Below are 16,365 nucleotides of genomic sequence, written 5' to 3' on the forward strand. Positions count from 1 at the left end.
TATTTTTTCTCTGTATTGGAATGAGATCTATTTTTTTAATGATAATACTTGAAACATTTTTTTTTATGTATCGTATTAAGACTTTTTATTTCCAAAAGATGGGGGTAGTTAGTAGTATGACACAAACAATCTATAAATTAATCCCAAATTACAGTTCAAAATATGGACAGAAAAAAGAGGTGAAAATGGTGGTAGATGAAGAAATCCGAGCTCGAGCCGAAGCGTGGAGCAATGCCTTCGGCTACATTAAGTCGAGTGCCGTTATTTGCGCGGTGGAGCTAGCGCTTCCCGACATCTTGGAAAACCACGGCAGCCCAATGTCGCTCTCTCAGCTCTCCGCCGCCGCCAACTGCCCAGCGGACCCGCTCTTCCGCCTCATGCGCTTCCTCATCTTCCACGGCATCTTCAAGAAAGCCCAGTGATGATTCCGCGAATTTTTGATGATGATAAATGCTCGTAAAAATAAATTACGACACAGAGAATTTTACGTGGTTCGATTTACTGAGGTAAATCTACGTCCACGGGGAGAAATGGGGGCAGGTTTGTATTGCTTGATCTGCGAATTACAGCTTACAACACAGACTTGCTATATGATTATTTCTCTAGAGAGATTCTAACCTCTTCTATCAGATCTAAGTTCTATTTATATAATGAACTCAGATCATGGCTTGCGTCACCACCCTAAGTCGTGGATGTCGTGTAGGTTATGGCCTAAGATCGTGGGTGAAGCGTAGGTCATGGCCTACGATCGTGGCCTGAACTGACATCACGTGGTAGTGGGTGTGTTGGACATCCGGTATGGGTCCACTAACTCCTTGTTCGGTCGAATACCGAGACCGAACTGCTTTGGTTGCCGATCTGAGAGTAGAGCTTGATGCCGACCTGAGAGCAGAGCTTGATTGGTTGGCTTTTACCGAGCTGTAGGCTGAGGCCGAACTCTTTGGTAATGCCGAACTGAACTCTTGGGCTTTGGGCTGGCCGAGCTGTCACTGCTATTGGGCTTGTTTAGTACGTACCCCATCACTACCCCCCCCGAAAAGCGAAGTGATTCATTTCGGCGAAGCGAGTCACTTCGGCATTCTGGAAAAGGGTACGGGGGAGGCTGAAGTCAGGGGACGTGCCCTGCGCGTGACTGCATTAAATGCGGCATTAAATGCGACAGTAAAATCCGGCCGTTGAATCCTGAAAAGGTGGGATATGAAACGGTGCGATGATTTGAAATCTTTTCCAAATCTGATAAATACCGTCTTTCTTCATCATTTGAACACCTTTGCTATTGGCTTCTTCTGCACTCTCTATCTTCTGCGTGAAAAATTCCTTCCGCTTTCAAAAATTTCTTCAGACTACCTTCACCTTCAAAAAGTAAGAAAAATGTCTTCTTCTTCTTCGGAGTCGGGTAGCGTTAGGAAAGGGGGTAAGGGGTCTTCTAGCCGGAAAGAATCCGGGGAGAAGACCGTAGAGTATTTTCACAGTATCTTGAGTAAGGATACTGTGATATCCCTTTACGAAAAATACTCTTTTCCTGGGGGGAAGGCGGTGGTACCTGACGGTGATCACAGGGCTGACTCCCCGCCGGAGGGTTACGTCACCGTGTACGAGGCCTGCTTAGAATGCGGGCTTCGTTTCCCCCTCCCTTCTGCCTTTATAGATTTACTGGATTTTTTTCAGCTTCCTTTAGGCCAGGTGACTCCGAACTCTTGGAGGCACTTGTCGGCCTTCGCTGCCGAACTCCGTAGGTTAGGAAGGGATTTGTCTTTGAAGGCGATCCTTAAATTCTTTCAATTTAAGAGGAAGGGGTCTTGGTTTTACTTGATCCCTTTACAGCCCTTTAGGGCCTTTTGTAAAACGAAGTGGCCGAAGTGGCAAAATCGCTTCTTCTACTATGATAGGACCGCGGCTCCTAGTTTTCCCTGGAGAGGGCCGGAGTCCGTTATCCGTCACCCTCGGCCTGAACCGTTGGACGAGCTCGATGGCGAGCTCAACAAGATTCCCATAGTTAGGAAACAATACACGGAGTCTGAGCTCGTCAAGGGCGACGTCGTGTTCGACATCTCGTCTTCGGACGAAGAGGCCGAGGGTGAGGATTTCTCTTTATCTTTATGCTCTACTGCTTTAACGAAGAAAATCTGACTTTGCTTTCTTGCTTTTTGGCAGTGTTCATGTTGAATAAGGCTATCAGAAAGTCCTCCGAGCTTGTGGAGCCGGAGAGAGAGAAGGCTACCAGCTCGGCGCCTGATGCCGAGAAGAATCCGAAGAGGCAAAAGACCTCTTCGGGTCCAAAGAAGCCGGAGTCGACTTCGGCAAGCAAGAAGGGGAAGACCCAGAAGCCCCCAAGGGCGCCAGAGAAAGACGTGGTCTTGGCGCCTCCTTCGGAGCATATCTGTGAGCCATTTTTATGGCCCACGGACTTCGCCGAGGTGAATTGTTTTCTTGATTCCTTGGCTTGGCTTCTGTCTTGTATTTTTGGTGCCCTCTGTTAACTTTTTTCCTTATCCATTTTCAGAGGAATGACATGCTCTCCAAGCTCGTCGCCGTCGAACTCTCCAAAGCGTCCAACGACTATGCCGAGATGCAGAGGAAATTGGCGGCTGCTTGTCACCGGGCCGAGCAGGCTGAGGCAAACTTTGAGAAAGCCAGGGCTGCTAGGATTTCGGCCCAGGATGAAGCTCAGTTTGCCAAAAACCAGCTCGTCATCCAGCGAGAGCAGACGAAACGGAGGGATGCTGCCGCCGTGGTTGCCCAAGGAGAGGGTCTCCGTGCCTACACGGAGAGACTCTTTTTGAGCAGCCAGTTCTCGGCCTTTGTCGGTAGTCTGGTAAGGCTAATTGCCGATAAGGGCGAGCAGGGGCCCGACGTCGTGCTGCCTCTGTACAGCCGAGAGATAGCTGCTCGGCTTCAGAATCTGCCGCTCCTTGAGGAGCTCGCTTCATCCTCGGTCCTGCTTTCTGCAGACCGAGTCCGGAGTTGTCGAGCTGATCGGGACGAGAACCTGGAGGCTATCTTTGCCTCCGTGGGACCCGTTTCACCCGCTTCGACTTACAACGGAGAGGGTGAGGCCGAGCCGCTGGAGCCGGAGGCCGAAGTCGAGCGGGCCGGGCATCCGGAGGAGGAAGCCGATCAGGAGGCGGAGGCGAGGCCGGCAGGAGGCGAGGCCGAGGCTGAGGTAGCCCAAGAGAAAGAAGCTGTACCAGACCGAGGAGCCGGAGACGAAGCTGGCGGAGTATGATTTCGTCTCCCTTCTCTTAGTCTAGTTTCTTCCTTGTAAAATGGCCTTGAAGCCCTAGTGTAAAAAATTTTCCTTGTGAATGAAAAATTCTCTACACTTGTCTTCGTATAGCTTTGCGTACTCGCCTTTACTCCTGTTGTATTTTACTATCTGCTCGGTACAGCTGCCGAACTAATATAGCTGCTTTGTACTCAAGGAGATGGAGATACTTCACTGGAAACGGCTGTACTCTTCGGCTTTAGACGAAGCTGAGAGAAGAGCTATAGCCGATCAGACGAAGAATGACGAGCTTCTGGCTCGTTTAGTGAAGCTGGAGGCCGATAATAAGGACTTAGAGTCCGATAAGAAGGATCTGGAGGCCGAGCTGAATACGACCATTGCTGAGAGGACTGCGTACGAGGATTACATCCGTGTGCGCGGGGGATTGACCATCTCAGATGTTCAGGAACGAGTTGACGAACTGTGGGAGGAGTATAATGTACTCCGGAGGAACAATGCGCTGGAGAGCTCGGCTTGCCAACAAGTCGTGAAATCATTGCGGCGCTGGGCTTCTCGGTACGACATTGTTCTTGCCCGGCGTCCCTCAATTGAGAGATTCCTCCGGCATATCGCGCCAACAGATGCTCGCACTCCAGATCAAACCTCTGGTTCCCTTGTTCAAAATCCTACTCCCAGCCAACAACGAACTCCGGAACAGCCGGAAACGTCAAGACGAGAACGGGCTCAGGAGCAACCGGAATCGTCAAGACGGGGACGGACTGAAATTCGCCGAGGAGTTGTGACTATGAGCGAGCAAGATCAGCAGATGCTTATTGCAGAGACTCTTCATCGCCGAGGTGTTAGGACTTCTCGGGCTCGGGGAAGAGGCGTTGGGTCGAGGATAGCATCTCGTCGACCTGCTTATTCTTCATCTGCTCGGAACAACCGAAATCGGCTTCCAGAGGATTTTGCAGATAGGTGGCTTAACTTCAGCAACCCTGGACAGTAGAATAGTCCTTTGTAATAGCGTAACGCCATTTTGTAGGGTAGCGGAGTTGTGTGCCGAACAAGATTTGAAAATGAAATTTTGTTTTTGTTTTCGCTTCTAACACTGTGTATTTACAGCTTAGCGAAAAAATTTCATCGTACTTGTCCTCGGTCTTATGAAGTAAACTTCTTTGACCGGACTTGTCTTTGGTCTGATGAAATAAACATCTTTGACCGGACTCGTCTTTGGTCTGATGAAATAAACATCTTTGACCGGACTCGTCTTTGGTCTGATGAAATAAACATCTTTGACCGGACTCGTCTTTGGTCTGATGAAATAAACATCTTTGACCGGACTCGTCTTTGGTCTGATGAAATAAACATCTTTGACCGGACTCGTCTTTGGTCTGATGAAATAAACATCTTTGACCGGACTCGTCTTTGGTCTGATGAAATAAACATCTTTGACCGGACTCGTCTTTGGTCTGATGAAATAAACATCTTTGACCGGACTCGTCTTTGGTCTGATGAAATAAACATCTTTGACCGGACTCGTCTTTGTGTTCTAATTTGGCGATTTTCGTCGCCGGGATCGAACTTTCCCTTGTCCTAATTCGGCGAGTTTTATCGCGTGGATCGGACTTTCCCAGTTAACCGAAGTGGTCTTATGCAGTAAACCTCTTTGACTAGACATGGTCGTCCTCGGTCTTATGAGGTAAACTGCTTTGACCGAACTTGGTCGTCCTAATTCGGCGAGTTTTATCGCGTGGATTGGACTTTCCCTTGTCCTAATTCAGGCAAGTTTTATCGCGAGAATCGGACTTTTGTTGCAGTTCGTTTCAGACGAAGTGCTTGATTCTTAAGCAGAATTGTGGTCTTGTATCCTCTTTAGAAGCTTTGACACACAATCGTGGGCTTGTTGCAGCTCGTTTCAGACGAACTGCTTGTTTAAGCTGAATTGTGGTCTTGTATCCTCTTTAGAAGCTTTGACACACAATCGTGGGCTTGTTGCAGCTCGTTTCAGACGAACTGCTTGTTTAAGCTGAATTGTGGTCTTGTATCCTCTTTAGAAGCTTTGACGCACAATCGTTGGCTTGTATGTTCTAAAAAGGGGATCAGCCTTTGAAGAACGAGATACCTCAGTTTTATTTGTAAGAGACGACACTCACATAGACAGACACAACGCACATAGAGACAAGAACAAGTAAAAAACAAAGAAAACACATAAGACTGACTGACCGGACTGTCTCTTACAAATGGAACTTCTTGAGGTTGGAAACGTACCATGTTCGGGGTACTTGTGCTCCTGACGCGTGAGTCAATTTTTAAGACCCTTTGCCGAGGACTTCTGACACCCGATATGGACCTTCCTATGTGGGCTCGAGTTCGCCCAGCTTTTCTGCTCGGCTTACTTCGTTGTTTCTCAAGACGAGATCTCCCACTTGAAATTGCAGCTTCTTCACCCTTTGGTTGTAATACCGGGCTACTTGCTCCTTGTACTTGGCTGCTTTTATGCAGGCCAATTCTCTTCTTTCTTCGGCCAGATGTAGTTCGGCTCCGGTGTGACTTCAGTCATTTCGCCGGCCTCTGATTCCGGCTGCTGTGATTGCTATGCTTGATGGTGCCGAACTGATTGCTCGGCACTTTTAAGCGCAATCTGCGAACACACTTGCTCTTTTTCGATCACCTCGGATGACCGCTATCTCTCCTTTAGTGGAGAAGGTGTTCGGCGAGGATGCCTCTGATCGCTATGACCGGGCTTCTTTTTGTCTTCTCTAGATGAGCTGTCTAAAGACCGTTTTCGACGGTCTGCCTCATCGGCACGAGAAAACTTGTCCGCAAGGTCCCACATCTCTTGAGCTGTTTGCGGACCGCACTCCACGAGCTTTCTGTAGAGAGCTCCGGGCAGGATTCCATTTTGGAATGCCGAAATGACAAGTAGATCATTGAGATTATCTACCTGTAGGCATTCCTTATGGAATCTCGTCAGGAAGTCGCTGATCTTTTCGTCGCGACCTTGACGTATAGAAAGCAGCTGAGCCGAAGTATTTCGGGCTTCCGCTTTCTGAAAGAACCTCCTGTGGAAAGCATCCATCAGATCTCGGTAGGATCTAATGCTGCCTTGAGGAAGGCTGTCGAACCACCTTCTGGCGTTCCCGATGAGCAGCTCGGGGAACAGCTTGCACATATGGACCTCATTGAGACCTTGGTTCGCCATATTATACTGATAGCGTCCCAGGAAGTCATGAGGATCCACGAGTCCGTCATAGGTTATCGACGGAGTTCGGTAGTTCTGTGGAAGGGGAGTTCGGGTAATATCGTCCGAGAACGGAGTCCTCAATACTCCGTACATGGCGAACCCGACATTTCTTCGGTATGGAGGAGATGGAGTTCTCCTGTGATTCCGGTACCGAGGATTCTTTCTTCTGGAAGACATGACACTACTGCGGTAGTGACTGTCTCGTATGGAGGGAGAGGGAGAATCCGCCGTTTTTGTCCCCGGCTGCTTTTGGCTTTTTTGCAGGAAGGTTAAGAATTCCTCCTGCTTTTCCGCCAAAAACAGCTTGACAGCCTCGTTCAAATCGGGCTGCTGGGAAGACTCGGTGTGACGGCTTTTGGAGCGGCTTGTTCCTCCACCATGAGAACTGGTGGTGGATTTATCCCTAGGCTGTTTTCCCGACCTATGGGATGGATTGGCTTCCTCCTGGTTCTCACGGGCAGGAATACGGGTACTCTGCGATCTGGTATGCATTTTTTGGGTTGAAAAAACGGTCAAAAATTCGCTTTATCACAAATTTGGTTCTCTGGTTCCCACAGACGGCGCCAGTGATGATTCCGCGAATTTTTGATGATGATAAATGCTCGTAAAAATAAATTACGACACAGAGAATTTTACGTGGTTCGATTTACTGAGGTAAATCTACGTCCACGGGGAGAAATGGGGGCAGGTTTGTATTGCTTGATCTGCGAATTACAGCTTACAACACAGACTTGCTATATGATTATTTCTCTAGAGAGATTCTAACCTCTTCTATCAGATCTAAGTTCTATTTATATAATGAACTCAGATCATGGCTTGCGTCACCACCCTAAGTCGTGGATGTCGTGTAGGTTATGGCCTAAGATCGTGGGTGAAGCGTAGGTCATGGCCTACGATCGTGGCCTGAACTGACATCACGTGGTAGTGGGTGTGTTGGACATCCGGTATGGGTCCACTAACTCCTTGTTCGGTCGAATACCGAGACCGAACTGCTTTGGTTGCCGATCTGAGAGTAGAGCTTGATGCCGACCTGAGAGCAGAGCTTGATTGGTTGGCTTTTACCGAGCTGTAGGCTGAGGCCGAACTCTTTGGTAATGCCGAACTGAACTCTTGGGCTTTGGGCTGGCCGAGCTGTCACTGCTATTGGGCTTGTTTAGTACGTACCCCATCACGCCGCCGTCGGTTTACTACGATCAAACGCCGCTTTCGCGCTTTTTCACGAGCGACAAGCTGGGAGCTTTCATGTTGTTGCAGTCGACGCCAGCGACGCGGAACCCGACCGGCTTGAGCGCCGAGGCCCTGCGGAACGGAACCCCTCTTTATCTCCGGGCGGTCAACGGAGCCGACCCATGGGGCAACCCGGCCGGGTTCGGCACGAAGGTCTTTACCGATGCCATGGCCGCGCACGCCAGGGACACGACGCGGCTGATCGTACGGAACTACCCGGAGGCGTTTGATGGGGTTGGGTCGGTGGTGGATGTCGGCGGCCGCCATGGGATGGCCCTGGCCGAGTTCGTCCAGGCTTTCCCGTGGCTCCGAGGGATCAGTTTTGATCTGCCTGAGGTCGTGGCAGAGGCCCCACCGCCACAACCTCGAATCGAGTTGGTTGGTGGGAGCATGTTTGAGAGCGTACCAAAAGCGGACGCGGTCATGCTCATGGTATGCTTTTAATTTGATACTCCATTCCATTCGTCCTTTAAAAATATAACTAGTAGTAGTACTTTTTTTTTTCGATCCGTCCTTCAAATAAATAAATTAGTAAATTTTTTTATTATAGTCGATATTGCACGATTGGAGTGACCAAGATTGTATCGACATTCTAAAGAAATGCAAAGAGGCAATTCCGGTGGGGACGGGGAAAGTGATGATTGTAGATGCTATAATCGACGAAGACAGCGACAACGACGAGTTCACAGGTGCTCGATTATCACTTGATATGATAATGTTAGCGGTGACGGAGAAGGGGAAGGGGAAGGAGAGAACTTACAGGGAATGGGCGTATCTACTCAAGGAGGCTGGATTCGCCACATTCAAAGTCAAGAATATTGATACTGTGGAGTCTGTTATAGAGGCCATTCCATGAATGTTGTCCTATTTGTCTCCCTCATAATTTTATTATTTTAATAATATTTGTTATAAAATAAAACTATATTACTGTATTACATAATATGTTATGTTTAACATTTATAATAAAATTATTATGGGACAATACCTCATCCAGTGTCTAGTTGTATGCTAGCTATAGTATTCGTATCCAAGGAAAAATTGACATACTCCCTCCATCCACAATTTAAAGCCCAATTAAAAAGTTCATCATTTTTATTCTTGGAATGCCCCATATGTTTAACTTTTTTTATTTATCAATTTTTTTAAAAAAAAGTTCATGATTTTTTTTGCCCAAGTATAAGCCCGAATATCTATATTTATAGTTGGGTCCAGATGATCGATACGAGTTGGCAAGACAATAAACTTACAATTTATATACTACTTCAAATAGTAGTTGTTGGCTCACCAATGGTGATCGAGATTTAACTAACCTACGCAAAATTGAGTATACAGTTGGACATATAATTGTTTATAATTTATACTCCCTCCGTCCACAATGAATAAGAGTTACATTTTGCCATTTTAGTTCATCCCACAATAAAAATCACATTTTACTTTTTTACCATAAATGGTAAGTAAGTCTCATATTCCACTAACTCACTTCACTCACATTTTATAAAACTAATATACAAAAGTGGACCTCATGTTCCACTAACTTTTTTAACATATTATTCTTTAGATTACTTAAAACATGTGCCCACATCCAATGTGACTCCTATCGTGGGACGGAGGGACACATTCGTCTACTTTCACATCCAATCAAATCAAACAATCCACTAATTGTGATCTTGCTTATGGGTTTAGGGTTTAGGGTTCACATATTTGTTCACGTTCTCTTCTTCGATGGTCTATTTACTTCCGTTGGCAAGAACGTAACCGTTTCTTGTCCACCAATTACTTGTTGTGACCGATTCTACCATCGGTTTAAGGCGACGAATACTTAGTCGCTTATTTATATCTTCAATCTTCTGACACTATTCTTTCTGGCTAAGGATAATTAATGTTAAACGAAATCGTTTAGATGTGTATTTTACAATCGCTATAAGGCGACCAATACTGTGTCGCTTACTTATATCTTCAATCTTCTGACGTACCATTCTTTCTGGCTAAGGATAATGTTAAACGATGGTTCTCAATTACGTGAACAAATCGTTACATTAATGAAGAACAATACTATAAATTTTGGTTTATTCAATCTAGGCTTAGAATATTTACAATTTTGAGCCTTAGAATTAATACATGTAACACCTCGTATAGTAAGGGGCATAGAAAATGATTTAGAAAGTACCAAAGCTCTCCATACTGGTATAACCCCCAAGTCATAAAGGTTGGCAGTTTGTTACCACACCAAATACATGCACTTTATACCATTTTCTATGCCTAATTCCACCTAATTAACAAATTTTCCAGCATAATTCATTAACATTTAGCTAACCAATAATTATTATTTTAATGTTCCTAAGTCACAGATCAATGCTCCTAGCTATCTCCTAGATTCAGCTAGCTAGCCCCACACCAATTTAATTGTTAGTTAAACTTAAAGAAAATTCGACACAATCTCAAATCAAAAATATACTTATACCAGAATCCGCCTTGAACTATATATAGTTATATAGTAAATGCAAAAAATCACATTAAAAAAAAGAAAAATGGCGCGAAATGAAGATACAGTGGCTATAGCAGAAGCATGGAATCATGGCTTCGGCTTCATCAAAACCAGCATAGTGAAGACTGCGGTAGAGCTCGAGATACCCGACATCCTACAAAACCATGGAACTCCGATCTCCCTGCCGGATCTCTCCTCCGCCGTCGGATGCCCCACCGACCGCCTCCACCGCGTCATGAGATTCCTGGCCCACCACGGCATCTTCAAGAGAACCGGCGAAGGCGGCCCGGTTTGCTACGCTCAAACCCCCATCTCGCGCAGCCTCACGAGGGACAAGCTGGGGCCCTTCGTGCTTCTCCAGGGCGCTGTCTGTGTGCCCAACGGGTGCATCACGGCCGAGACCCTAAGGACCGCCAAACGGCCCGGGGTGGAACTCTCCGGGTCGGATGGCTTGTACGAGGATCCGGTTTTCTACACGAAGGTGTTTAGGGAAGCGATGGCGAGCCATGCTCGGTTGACGACGACCGCGGTCATCGAAAACTATCGCGAGGGTTTTGACGGGGTCCGGTCGTTGGTTGATGTTGGTGGTTCTCAAGGAATGGCCCTTGGGATGTTGGTGAAGGCCTTTCCACGGATTCGGGGGATCTGCCTTGATCTCCCCGAAGTCGTGGCTAGGGCTTCGCCCCTTGAAGGGGTTGAGTTCGTCGCCGGGAGCATGTTCGAGAGTGTGCCCAAAGCCGATGTTGTCATGCTCATGGTAATTGAATTTCGTTTTACTATTTAAAAGTGAAGTGAGACAATTAATAAGAGACATCCTAAAATGGAGAACTGAGATATTTAATGGGGAACAGACGGAGTATTACCTTTGTTAATGATTTTAATTCACACTTTGAGTCAGTGTCAGTGATATAAAATGTTAAGGAAAATTGGTTAAATTAAAAAAAAAAGGTAATGAAATGTGAATTACATTTTCAGTAGAGCGTATCTATGAGTGATAATTGATTTAGTGGAGTGCGTGTTCACTTTTTCAGAATGAAAAAAATGAATAGTACCACTACTACATCATCCCAAATTTTTAAATTGAGACATTACTATATATGATTATGATTGAGTATCTTTATTAAAAGAGTTTGGTGTGACAGTTTGTTTTGCACAATTGGAGCGACAAGGAGTGCGTGGAGATTCTCAAGAGATGTAAGGAAGCCGTCCCGGTTGGCACCGGGAAGGTGATAATCGTAGATGCCATACTTGATGAAGACGGCGGAGGTGACGAGTTCACCGGGGCTCGTCTAGGGTTGGATGTTACGATGATGGCGGTGACATTCGAGGGGAAGGAGAGGACATACGATGAATGGGCATATATATTAAACGAGGCTGGCTTTCGAAAACATGTTGTTAAAAATATTAAAGCTTTAGAATTCGTCATCGAGGCTTATCCCTAATCTATCACTTGCTTAAAACTTGAACAATTAAGTTGCGGAATAATTGGGTAGAATTGAATTCATTTCCTCTAATCGAAATAATTTTTCGTTTTGTAACTATGGCATGATGCCATAATATTATTTGAACAATAATAGCTGATTAATTTGTATTTTCGACTTTTTTAATTAGTAAAAGAAAGAATTTTATTTTTGCATTATATTAACGGAATTGAAAATCGCATTACTTTAGCGCTTGAATTATAATCAAAACTTTCTTTAAAAATCCCAATAATAAGTTTGAGGGTGATCTGTTATAATCTCTCCAATATGTTTATTTAGCATGATTCTGTTACGTAAAAGTAATTTAATTTTAATATTTTCATTTCATGCGTTATCAATTTACAAATTTGGTCTCAATTCAAACCTCTACATATTTATACCAAATCTATTTTTAATTTTTTGCAATTGGGGCTTCCTCAATTTATCGAACGACTGATAGAAGCATGATAATTATGATTGTAATATAACTTTTGAATGAGTTTTTTTAGTGCCTATTTCGTTAGTAATTGATTACCTTTGACACCAGATAGTAATGTTTATTTATGGTGTGTGAAAAATAAACTCCCAGAATTTTAGGTAATAAAATTGTGAATAGAATTTTTTTGGAAAATAGAAAAAATTCCCATGCATCACAACCTCTAATCATCACGCCACAAACCTATCAATTCCCTTAAAAAAGAGAAACACAAAAACAATCCAACCAAAATCAGCTGGTTCGTACAAATCAGCGGTGGCTGTTGATGGTGATAACGCGGCGGCCGGACTCACAATGGAAGACGGTAGCGCAACGGAACGCAGAGTGATGGTTGTGGCCGACGGCAGCCGCGAGTCCGCCACAGCGCTGCAGTATGCCCTCTCGCACGCGCTCATGGACAACGACAGTTTGATCCTCCTCCACGTCGCTCCGCCGAGAAACGCCTTCGGCGGCTTCTTCAAGAACCCGATATCGCCTGGCTCCGCCCGTTTCGGCGGCAGCCCCACCTCTTCCGGTGAGGGCAGCGTCGGCCGCAATCGCAGCAGAGGCGGAAACGGAAGCGGAGGAGAGGCTGATTTTCTTGATGGGATGAAGCGCGCTTGCGCGGCTGCCAAGCCCACGCTGAAGGTGGCGGTGGAGAAGGCGGAGGTGGTCGAAGGAAAGGATAAGGCCGCCGTGATTGTTTCCCACAGCGCCGCTAGCAACGTCGAACTTCTCATTATAGGCCGCAAGAGGAACGCTCTTTCCAAATCAATTTTAGCGTAAGTTTGTTTGAAATTAAATTATCACCAATTGATTTAACGATGGAATTTCATTCAAATTTAGTCACACTCTCCTTAACAATTCAATGATGTGTTGTTTTGGTAGGGCGAGAAGAGGTTTATCGTTCAATGGATTGATGGAGACGGCAGAGTATGCGATTGAGAATAGCAAATGCACATGTGTCTCGGTACAAAGGAAGACTAATGGAGGATATCTTCTCAATAGTAAAACACATAAAAATTTCTGGCTATTGGCATAAAATACTCTTCTTCCATTTCAATTATTTGTAATATACCTCTTCTATTAACAGTCCATTTGATTTTGCATAATTTAATTTGTATTATATATACATACTCATGTATTTTCCGAATCCATGGTTGTTACAAATATTTAAATAATTATCGTCTCCATTTATAATATTTACGTAGAAATTTATTTTTATAAGAGTTATATATTTTCAATTTCCAACTGTGTTTAATAGCACTAATTTGGAAGGAAGGAGAATAATAACCTTGGGGGTTCAAGAATGATAATCGAAACCCCAGGGGAACTTTTGCAATCACCTCAAGTTTGATGGGTGATATTACAATAACACCAAACTTTTAGGGTCTAAAGTGAAATAAATGAATCCTCACGACAGAGATTTATCGCATTGCCCAGTTTCAGGTATTTAACCTCTCAAATTTCAAAGGATTATAGCGCTTTCTGCTTCAATTCGGCTCTCAGTTGAGCTACGGGAGTTTGTGACTGGAATTTATTTATCAAGTTCCGTTTTAGATAGGTGTTGAATTTCTCTCGGTGATTAAGTTTGCTCGTCTTGAGTTTTGCATTTTGATAGTTGAAATATCTGACTTTTGAATCTTTATTTATTTTTACTGTTCTTGTATTGCTCTTAATTACCGAAATGAATATATATTTTAGTTGTAGGATGCTCAGTTTGAGGCATTCTCTTGCAACTATCAGTACAGGATTGCAGTCAGTTGAATTTGGGGAGAATCGCCATCTATGTCTGGTGGTAAGTTTTTTGTTTAGTATGTTTTGGTTTCTAATTTTCTTCTTCAACCTTTGCGTTAGTAGTACTATCATTTGCTATACATGTGACTAGCTTGAGATTCTTGAATGCAAACAATATACTACCCTTTGTATGCCATGTTTTCCCCTCTATTAATTATCCTTTCTCTGTTAATAAGATATATGCCACATTACATTAGTCTTAATAATTTGATGTCTAATATAGAGTCTTCCTATGCCAAGTGAATGCAAGAGGTTGTAGTTAATCTAGTACCGAATTCGATCAACTAATGTGGGGCTGAATGGCAGTATCAGAGGGAGCAAAAATCGTGTTGATTAATTGGTCGTGTGGTTGTTCGAATGATATTTTCTGCTTGATAGTTAAAATCATTGCATAATGCATATGTTTGTGGCATATACTATGTAAAAGGTATATGAAGGTTGACATATCTTGAAACTGCTCACAGAAGAATATAATACTGAAGCTACTTTTTGAGGTTGAAAAAAATCCATCACTTAAGGGAATAATATCCGTAGGAGATGGCACTGCTGAACTATTTATCGTTTAATGCTTGGTCTGAATCATCTTTAAAATGATTAGTAATAATTTTCAGGAATGTGCTGCTAAAGGTCCTCGACCAAGGTACCCTCGCGTGTGGAAAACCAAAAAAAAGATAGGGACCATTTCAAAGTCCCTAAAGCTTGTTGAATGTGTAGGCTTTCGACCTACATGGATCTCTAGTTCTGGGGTAAATTAGAGTTTGATTTGTTTCTGTTATCCACTTCAGATAAAGGGATTATCAAATGTGAAAGAGGAAGTATATGGGGCTCTTGATTCCTTCATTGCTTGGGAACTCGAATTTCCATTGATTACGGTGAAGAAAGCTTTAAAAAGTCTTGAGAATGAGAAGGAGTGGAAGAGGATAATTCAGGTACTTGATCCTCTTTGAACTGTATTCCCCTGTTTCTTGCTTCAAATATTTCACTTGATTACCTCACACTCCCAGGTGACAAAATGGATGCTAAGCAAAGGGCAAGGAAGAACCATGGGAAGTTATTACACTTTGCTGAATGCTTTGGCAGAGGATGGAAGGCTTGAGGAGGCCGAAGAGCTATGGCAGACACTGTTTACTCGGAACATAGAAAGTATGCCGCGCCTGTTCTTTGAGAGGATGATCTCTATCTACTATCAGAAAGAAATGCATGAGAAAATGTTCGAGGTGCATCCCTGTTTCACTTCTCAATCTCACAAGCACCGAGGCTTCTTGCCTTCTGACTATAACATGTTTATTGTTATGATTACACTTTATTCCTACCCTTTCTATAAATGTTGAAATTAGACAGATGCAAATATGTTCCAGTTGGGTTGGTGAAGAAATTTGTCGATTTTTGGTTCTTACATAAGCTAGGCATTAGTGGTCACTACCCTGACGCTATATCGTCTGCTATTCTGCTCCTAGCTGGTTAAATGCGAAATTCAGGAAGGTTGGATGGAAACTTGGATGTCCCACGATTTATGATGGCTAACTCGGCTTCTTCCTTGATTTTCGTTGCAGATATTTGCAGACATGGAGGAGCTAGGTATCAAGCCGAATGTGCCAATTGTGACGATGGTGGGGGAGGTTTTCAAGAAACTCGACATGCTGGACAAATACGAGAAACGGAACAGGAAGTATCCTCCACCAAAGTGGGAATAGCGATATATCAAAGGTAAGCGTGTCAAGATAAGAAGCCAATATGCCGATCAAATCGAAGGCGACAGTGAAGTAAATACCTCTAAAGTTGAAGCTAGTAGTGATGCTGTTGAACTGCATGAAAAATGCAGAGGTAAATAACTTGTATCTGCCTGAAACAAAGGTTACAGAGTGATAATTGTATTTTTATTAACATCAGTTTTGATATTCTAATTATTAGTGAAGCAATGATTGATTACGTCCACCAAAATCTAACATCTATCAGTGTTCACCTTTTGAATTACAGATGCAATTGTTACAAATGGAATCAATCTAATGGTTTGAATATTGATGCCAAAATGTTCAATAACTATAGTAAACAGAATACTAGTAAGTACAATTCTTACAAGTGTAATAAAAATATGTTGGTTCTGATTCCACCTGTCTCAAGACTAGTACTAACTCCCATACTAATAATTATAAAAAGTGTGTTAACTTATGATAATTGTGCATTAATTTATTTTCGGATTAGACATAATCAACCCCACCAACCAACGCATTTTCGCGAAAAGGCATGTGAAATTTCAAAAAATTAAGAAAAAACTTTAACGATAAAAACAAAAGTAAACCTTATAATACTGATCTGAAATATTGTGTAGTATAATCAAAAGATAAAAAGATTTTTTATTTTTTTAAAATAATATTAAAAAAATAATTCGTGGTCGGCAGGATTCGAACCTGCGCGGGCAGAGCCCACATGATTTCTAGTCATGCCCGATAACCACTCCGGCACGACCAC

The 16,365-nt window shown here is 43.7% G+C and overlaps 4 protein-coding genes and 1 non-coding gene across 8 annotated transcripts; 4 read left to right on the forward strand and 1 right to left on the reverse strand.

Moving 5' to 3' along the window:
• LOC121803099 (acetylserotonin O-methyltransferase-like) lies at positions 1-8,614 on the forward strand. The gene is made up of 3 exons (XM_042202804.1): positions 1-418; positions 7,625-8,111; positions 8,230-8,614. The coding sequence occupies exons 1-3, from the start codon at positions 21-23 to the stop codon at positions 8,533-8,535; spliced, it is 1,191 nt and encodes a 396-aa protein (XP_042058738.1). The 5' UTR covers positions 1-20; the 3' UTR covers positions 8,536-8,614.
• Positions 8,615-10,185: 1,571 nt separating this feature from the next.
• Positions 10,186-11,759, forward strand: LOC121802896 (acetylserotonin O-methyltransferase-like). The gene is made up of 2 exons (XM_042202584.1): positions 10,186-10,921; positions 11,307-11,759. Exons 1-2 carry the CDS (start codon positions 10,208-10,210, stop codon positions 11,604-11,606), a joined length of 1,014 nt encoding a protein of 337 aa, XP_042058518.1. The 5' UTR covers positions 10,186-10,207; the 3' UTR covers positions 11,607-11,759.
• Positions 11,760-12,279: 520 nt separating this feature from the next.
• On the forward strand, positions 12,280-13,276 carry LOC121803446. Its single transcript, XM_042203111.1, has 2 exons — positions 12,280-12,881; positions 12,988-13,276. Exons 1-2 carry the CDS (start codon positions 12,415-12,417, stop codon positions 13,139-13,141), a joined length of 621 nt encoding a protein of 206 aa, XP_042059045.1. The 5' UTR covers positions 12,280-12,414; the 3' UTR covers positions 13,142-13,276.
• Positions 13,277-13,545: 269 nt separating this feature from the next.
• Positions 13,546-15,811, forward strand: LOC121805911 (pentatricopeptide repeat-containing protein At4g21190). 4 transcript variants are annotated; one of them, XM_042205946.1, is made up of 5 exons: positions 13,546-13,663; positions 13,804-13,897; positions 14,682-14,825; positions 14,901-15,113; positions 15,450-15,811. In XM_042205946.1, exons 2-5 carry the CDS (start codon positions 13,811-13,813, stop codon positions 15,588-15,590), a joined length of 585 nt encoding a protein of 194 aa, XP_042061880.1. In that variant the 5' UTR covers positions 13,546-13,663; positions 13,804-13,810; the 3' UTR covers positions 15,591-15,811. The 4 variants fall into 4 exon arrangements, with proteins under 4 accessions (XP_042061880.1, XP_042061882.1, XP_042061878.1 ...); XM_042205948.1 differs by having other exon boundaries at positions 13,552-13,680; XM_042205944.1 differs by adding an exon at positions 14,508-14,606 and having other exon boundaries at positions 13,562-13,897.
• Positions 15,812-16,283: 472 nt separating this feature from the next.
• TRNAS-AGA lies at positions 16,284-16,365 on the reverse strand. The gene has a single exon. It is a non-coding gene; the product is annotated as a tRNA-Ser (tRNA).

The sequence above is a fragment of the Salvia splendens genome, chromosome 5 (genome assembly GCF_004379255.2).
Source record: "Salvia splendens isolate huo1 chromosome 5, SspV2, whole genome shotgun sequence".
Classification (NCBI taxonomy): Eukaryota; Viridiplantae; Streptophyta; class Magnoliopsida; order Lamiales; family Lamiaceae; genus Salvia; species Salvia splendens.

What these genes read in the sequence shown, in the direction of transcription:
- LOC121805911 (XM_042205944.1), top strand. Translation starts at nt 13,787, where the DNA reads ATGAATATATATTTTAGTTGTAGGATGCTCAGTTTGAGGCATTCTCTT. An exon ending in CCCTAAAGCTTGTTGAATGT is followed by an intron (nt 14,607 to 14,681) that starts GTAGGCTTTCGA and finishes TATCCACTTCAG; the next exon opens with ATAAAGGGATTATCAAATGT. An exon ending in AGTGGAAGAGGATAATTCAG is followed by an intron (nt 14,826 to 14,900) that starts GTACTTGATCCT and finishes TCACACTCCCAG; the next exon opens with GTGACAAAATGGATGCTAAG.
- LOC121803099 (XM_042202804.1), top strand. Translation starts at nt 21, where the DNA reads ATGAGATCTATTTTTTTAATGATAATACTTGAAACATTTTTTTTTATG. An exon ending in GGCATCTTCAAGAAAGCCCA is followed by an intron (nt 419 to 7,624) that starts GTGATGATTCCG and finishes GTACCCCATCAC; the next exon opens with GCCGCCGTCGGTTTACTACG. An exon ending in CGGACGCGGTCATGCTCATG is followed by an intron (nt 8,112 to 8,229) that starts GTATGCTTTTAA and finishes TTTTTATTATAG; the next exon opens with TCGATATTGCACGATTGGAG.
- LOC121803446 (XM_042203111.1), top strand. Translation starts at nt 12,415, where the DNA reads ATGGAAGACGGTAGCGCAACGGAACGCAGAGTGATGGTTGTGGCCGAC. An exon ending in CTTTCCAAATCAATTTTAGC is followed by an intron (nt 12,882 to 12,987) that starts GTAAGTTTGTTT and finishes TTGTTTTGGTAG; the next exon opens with GGCGAGAAGAGGTTTATCGT.
- LOC121802896 (XM_042202584.1), top strand. Translation starts at nt 10,208, where the DNA reads ATGGCGCGAAATGAAGATACAGTGGCTATAGCAGAAGCATGGAATCAT. An exon ending in CCGATGTTGTCATGCTCATG is followed by an intron (nt 10,922 to 11,306) that starts GTAATTGAATTT and finishes TTGGTGTGACAG; the next exon opens with TTTGTTTTGCACAATTGGAG.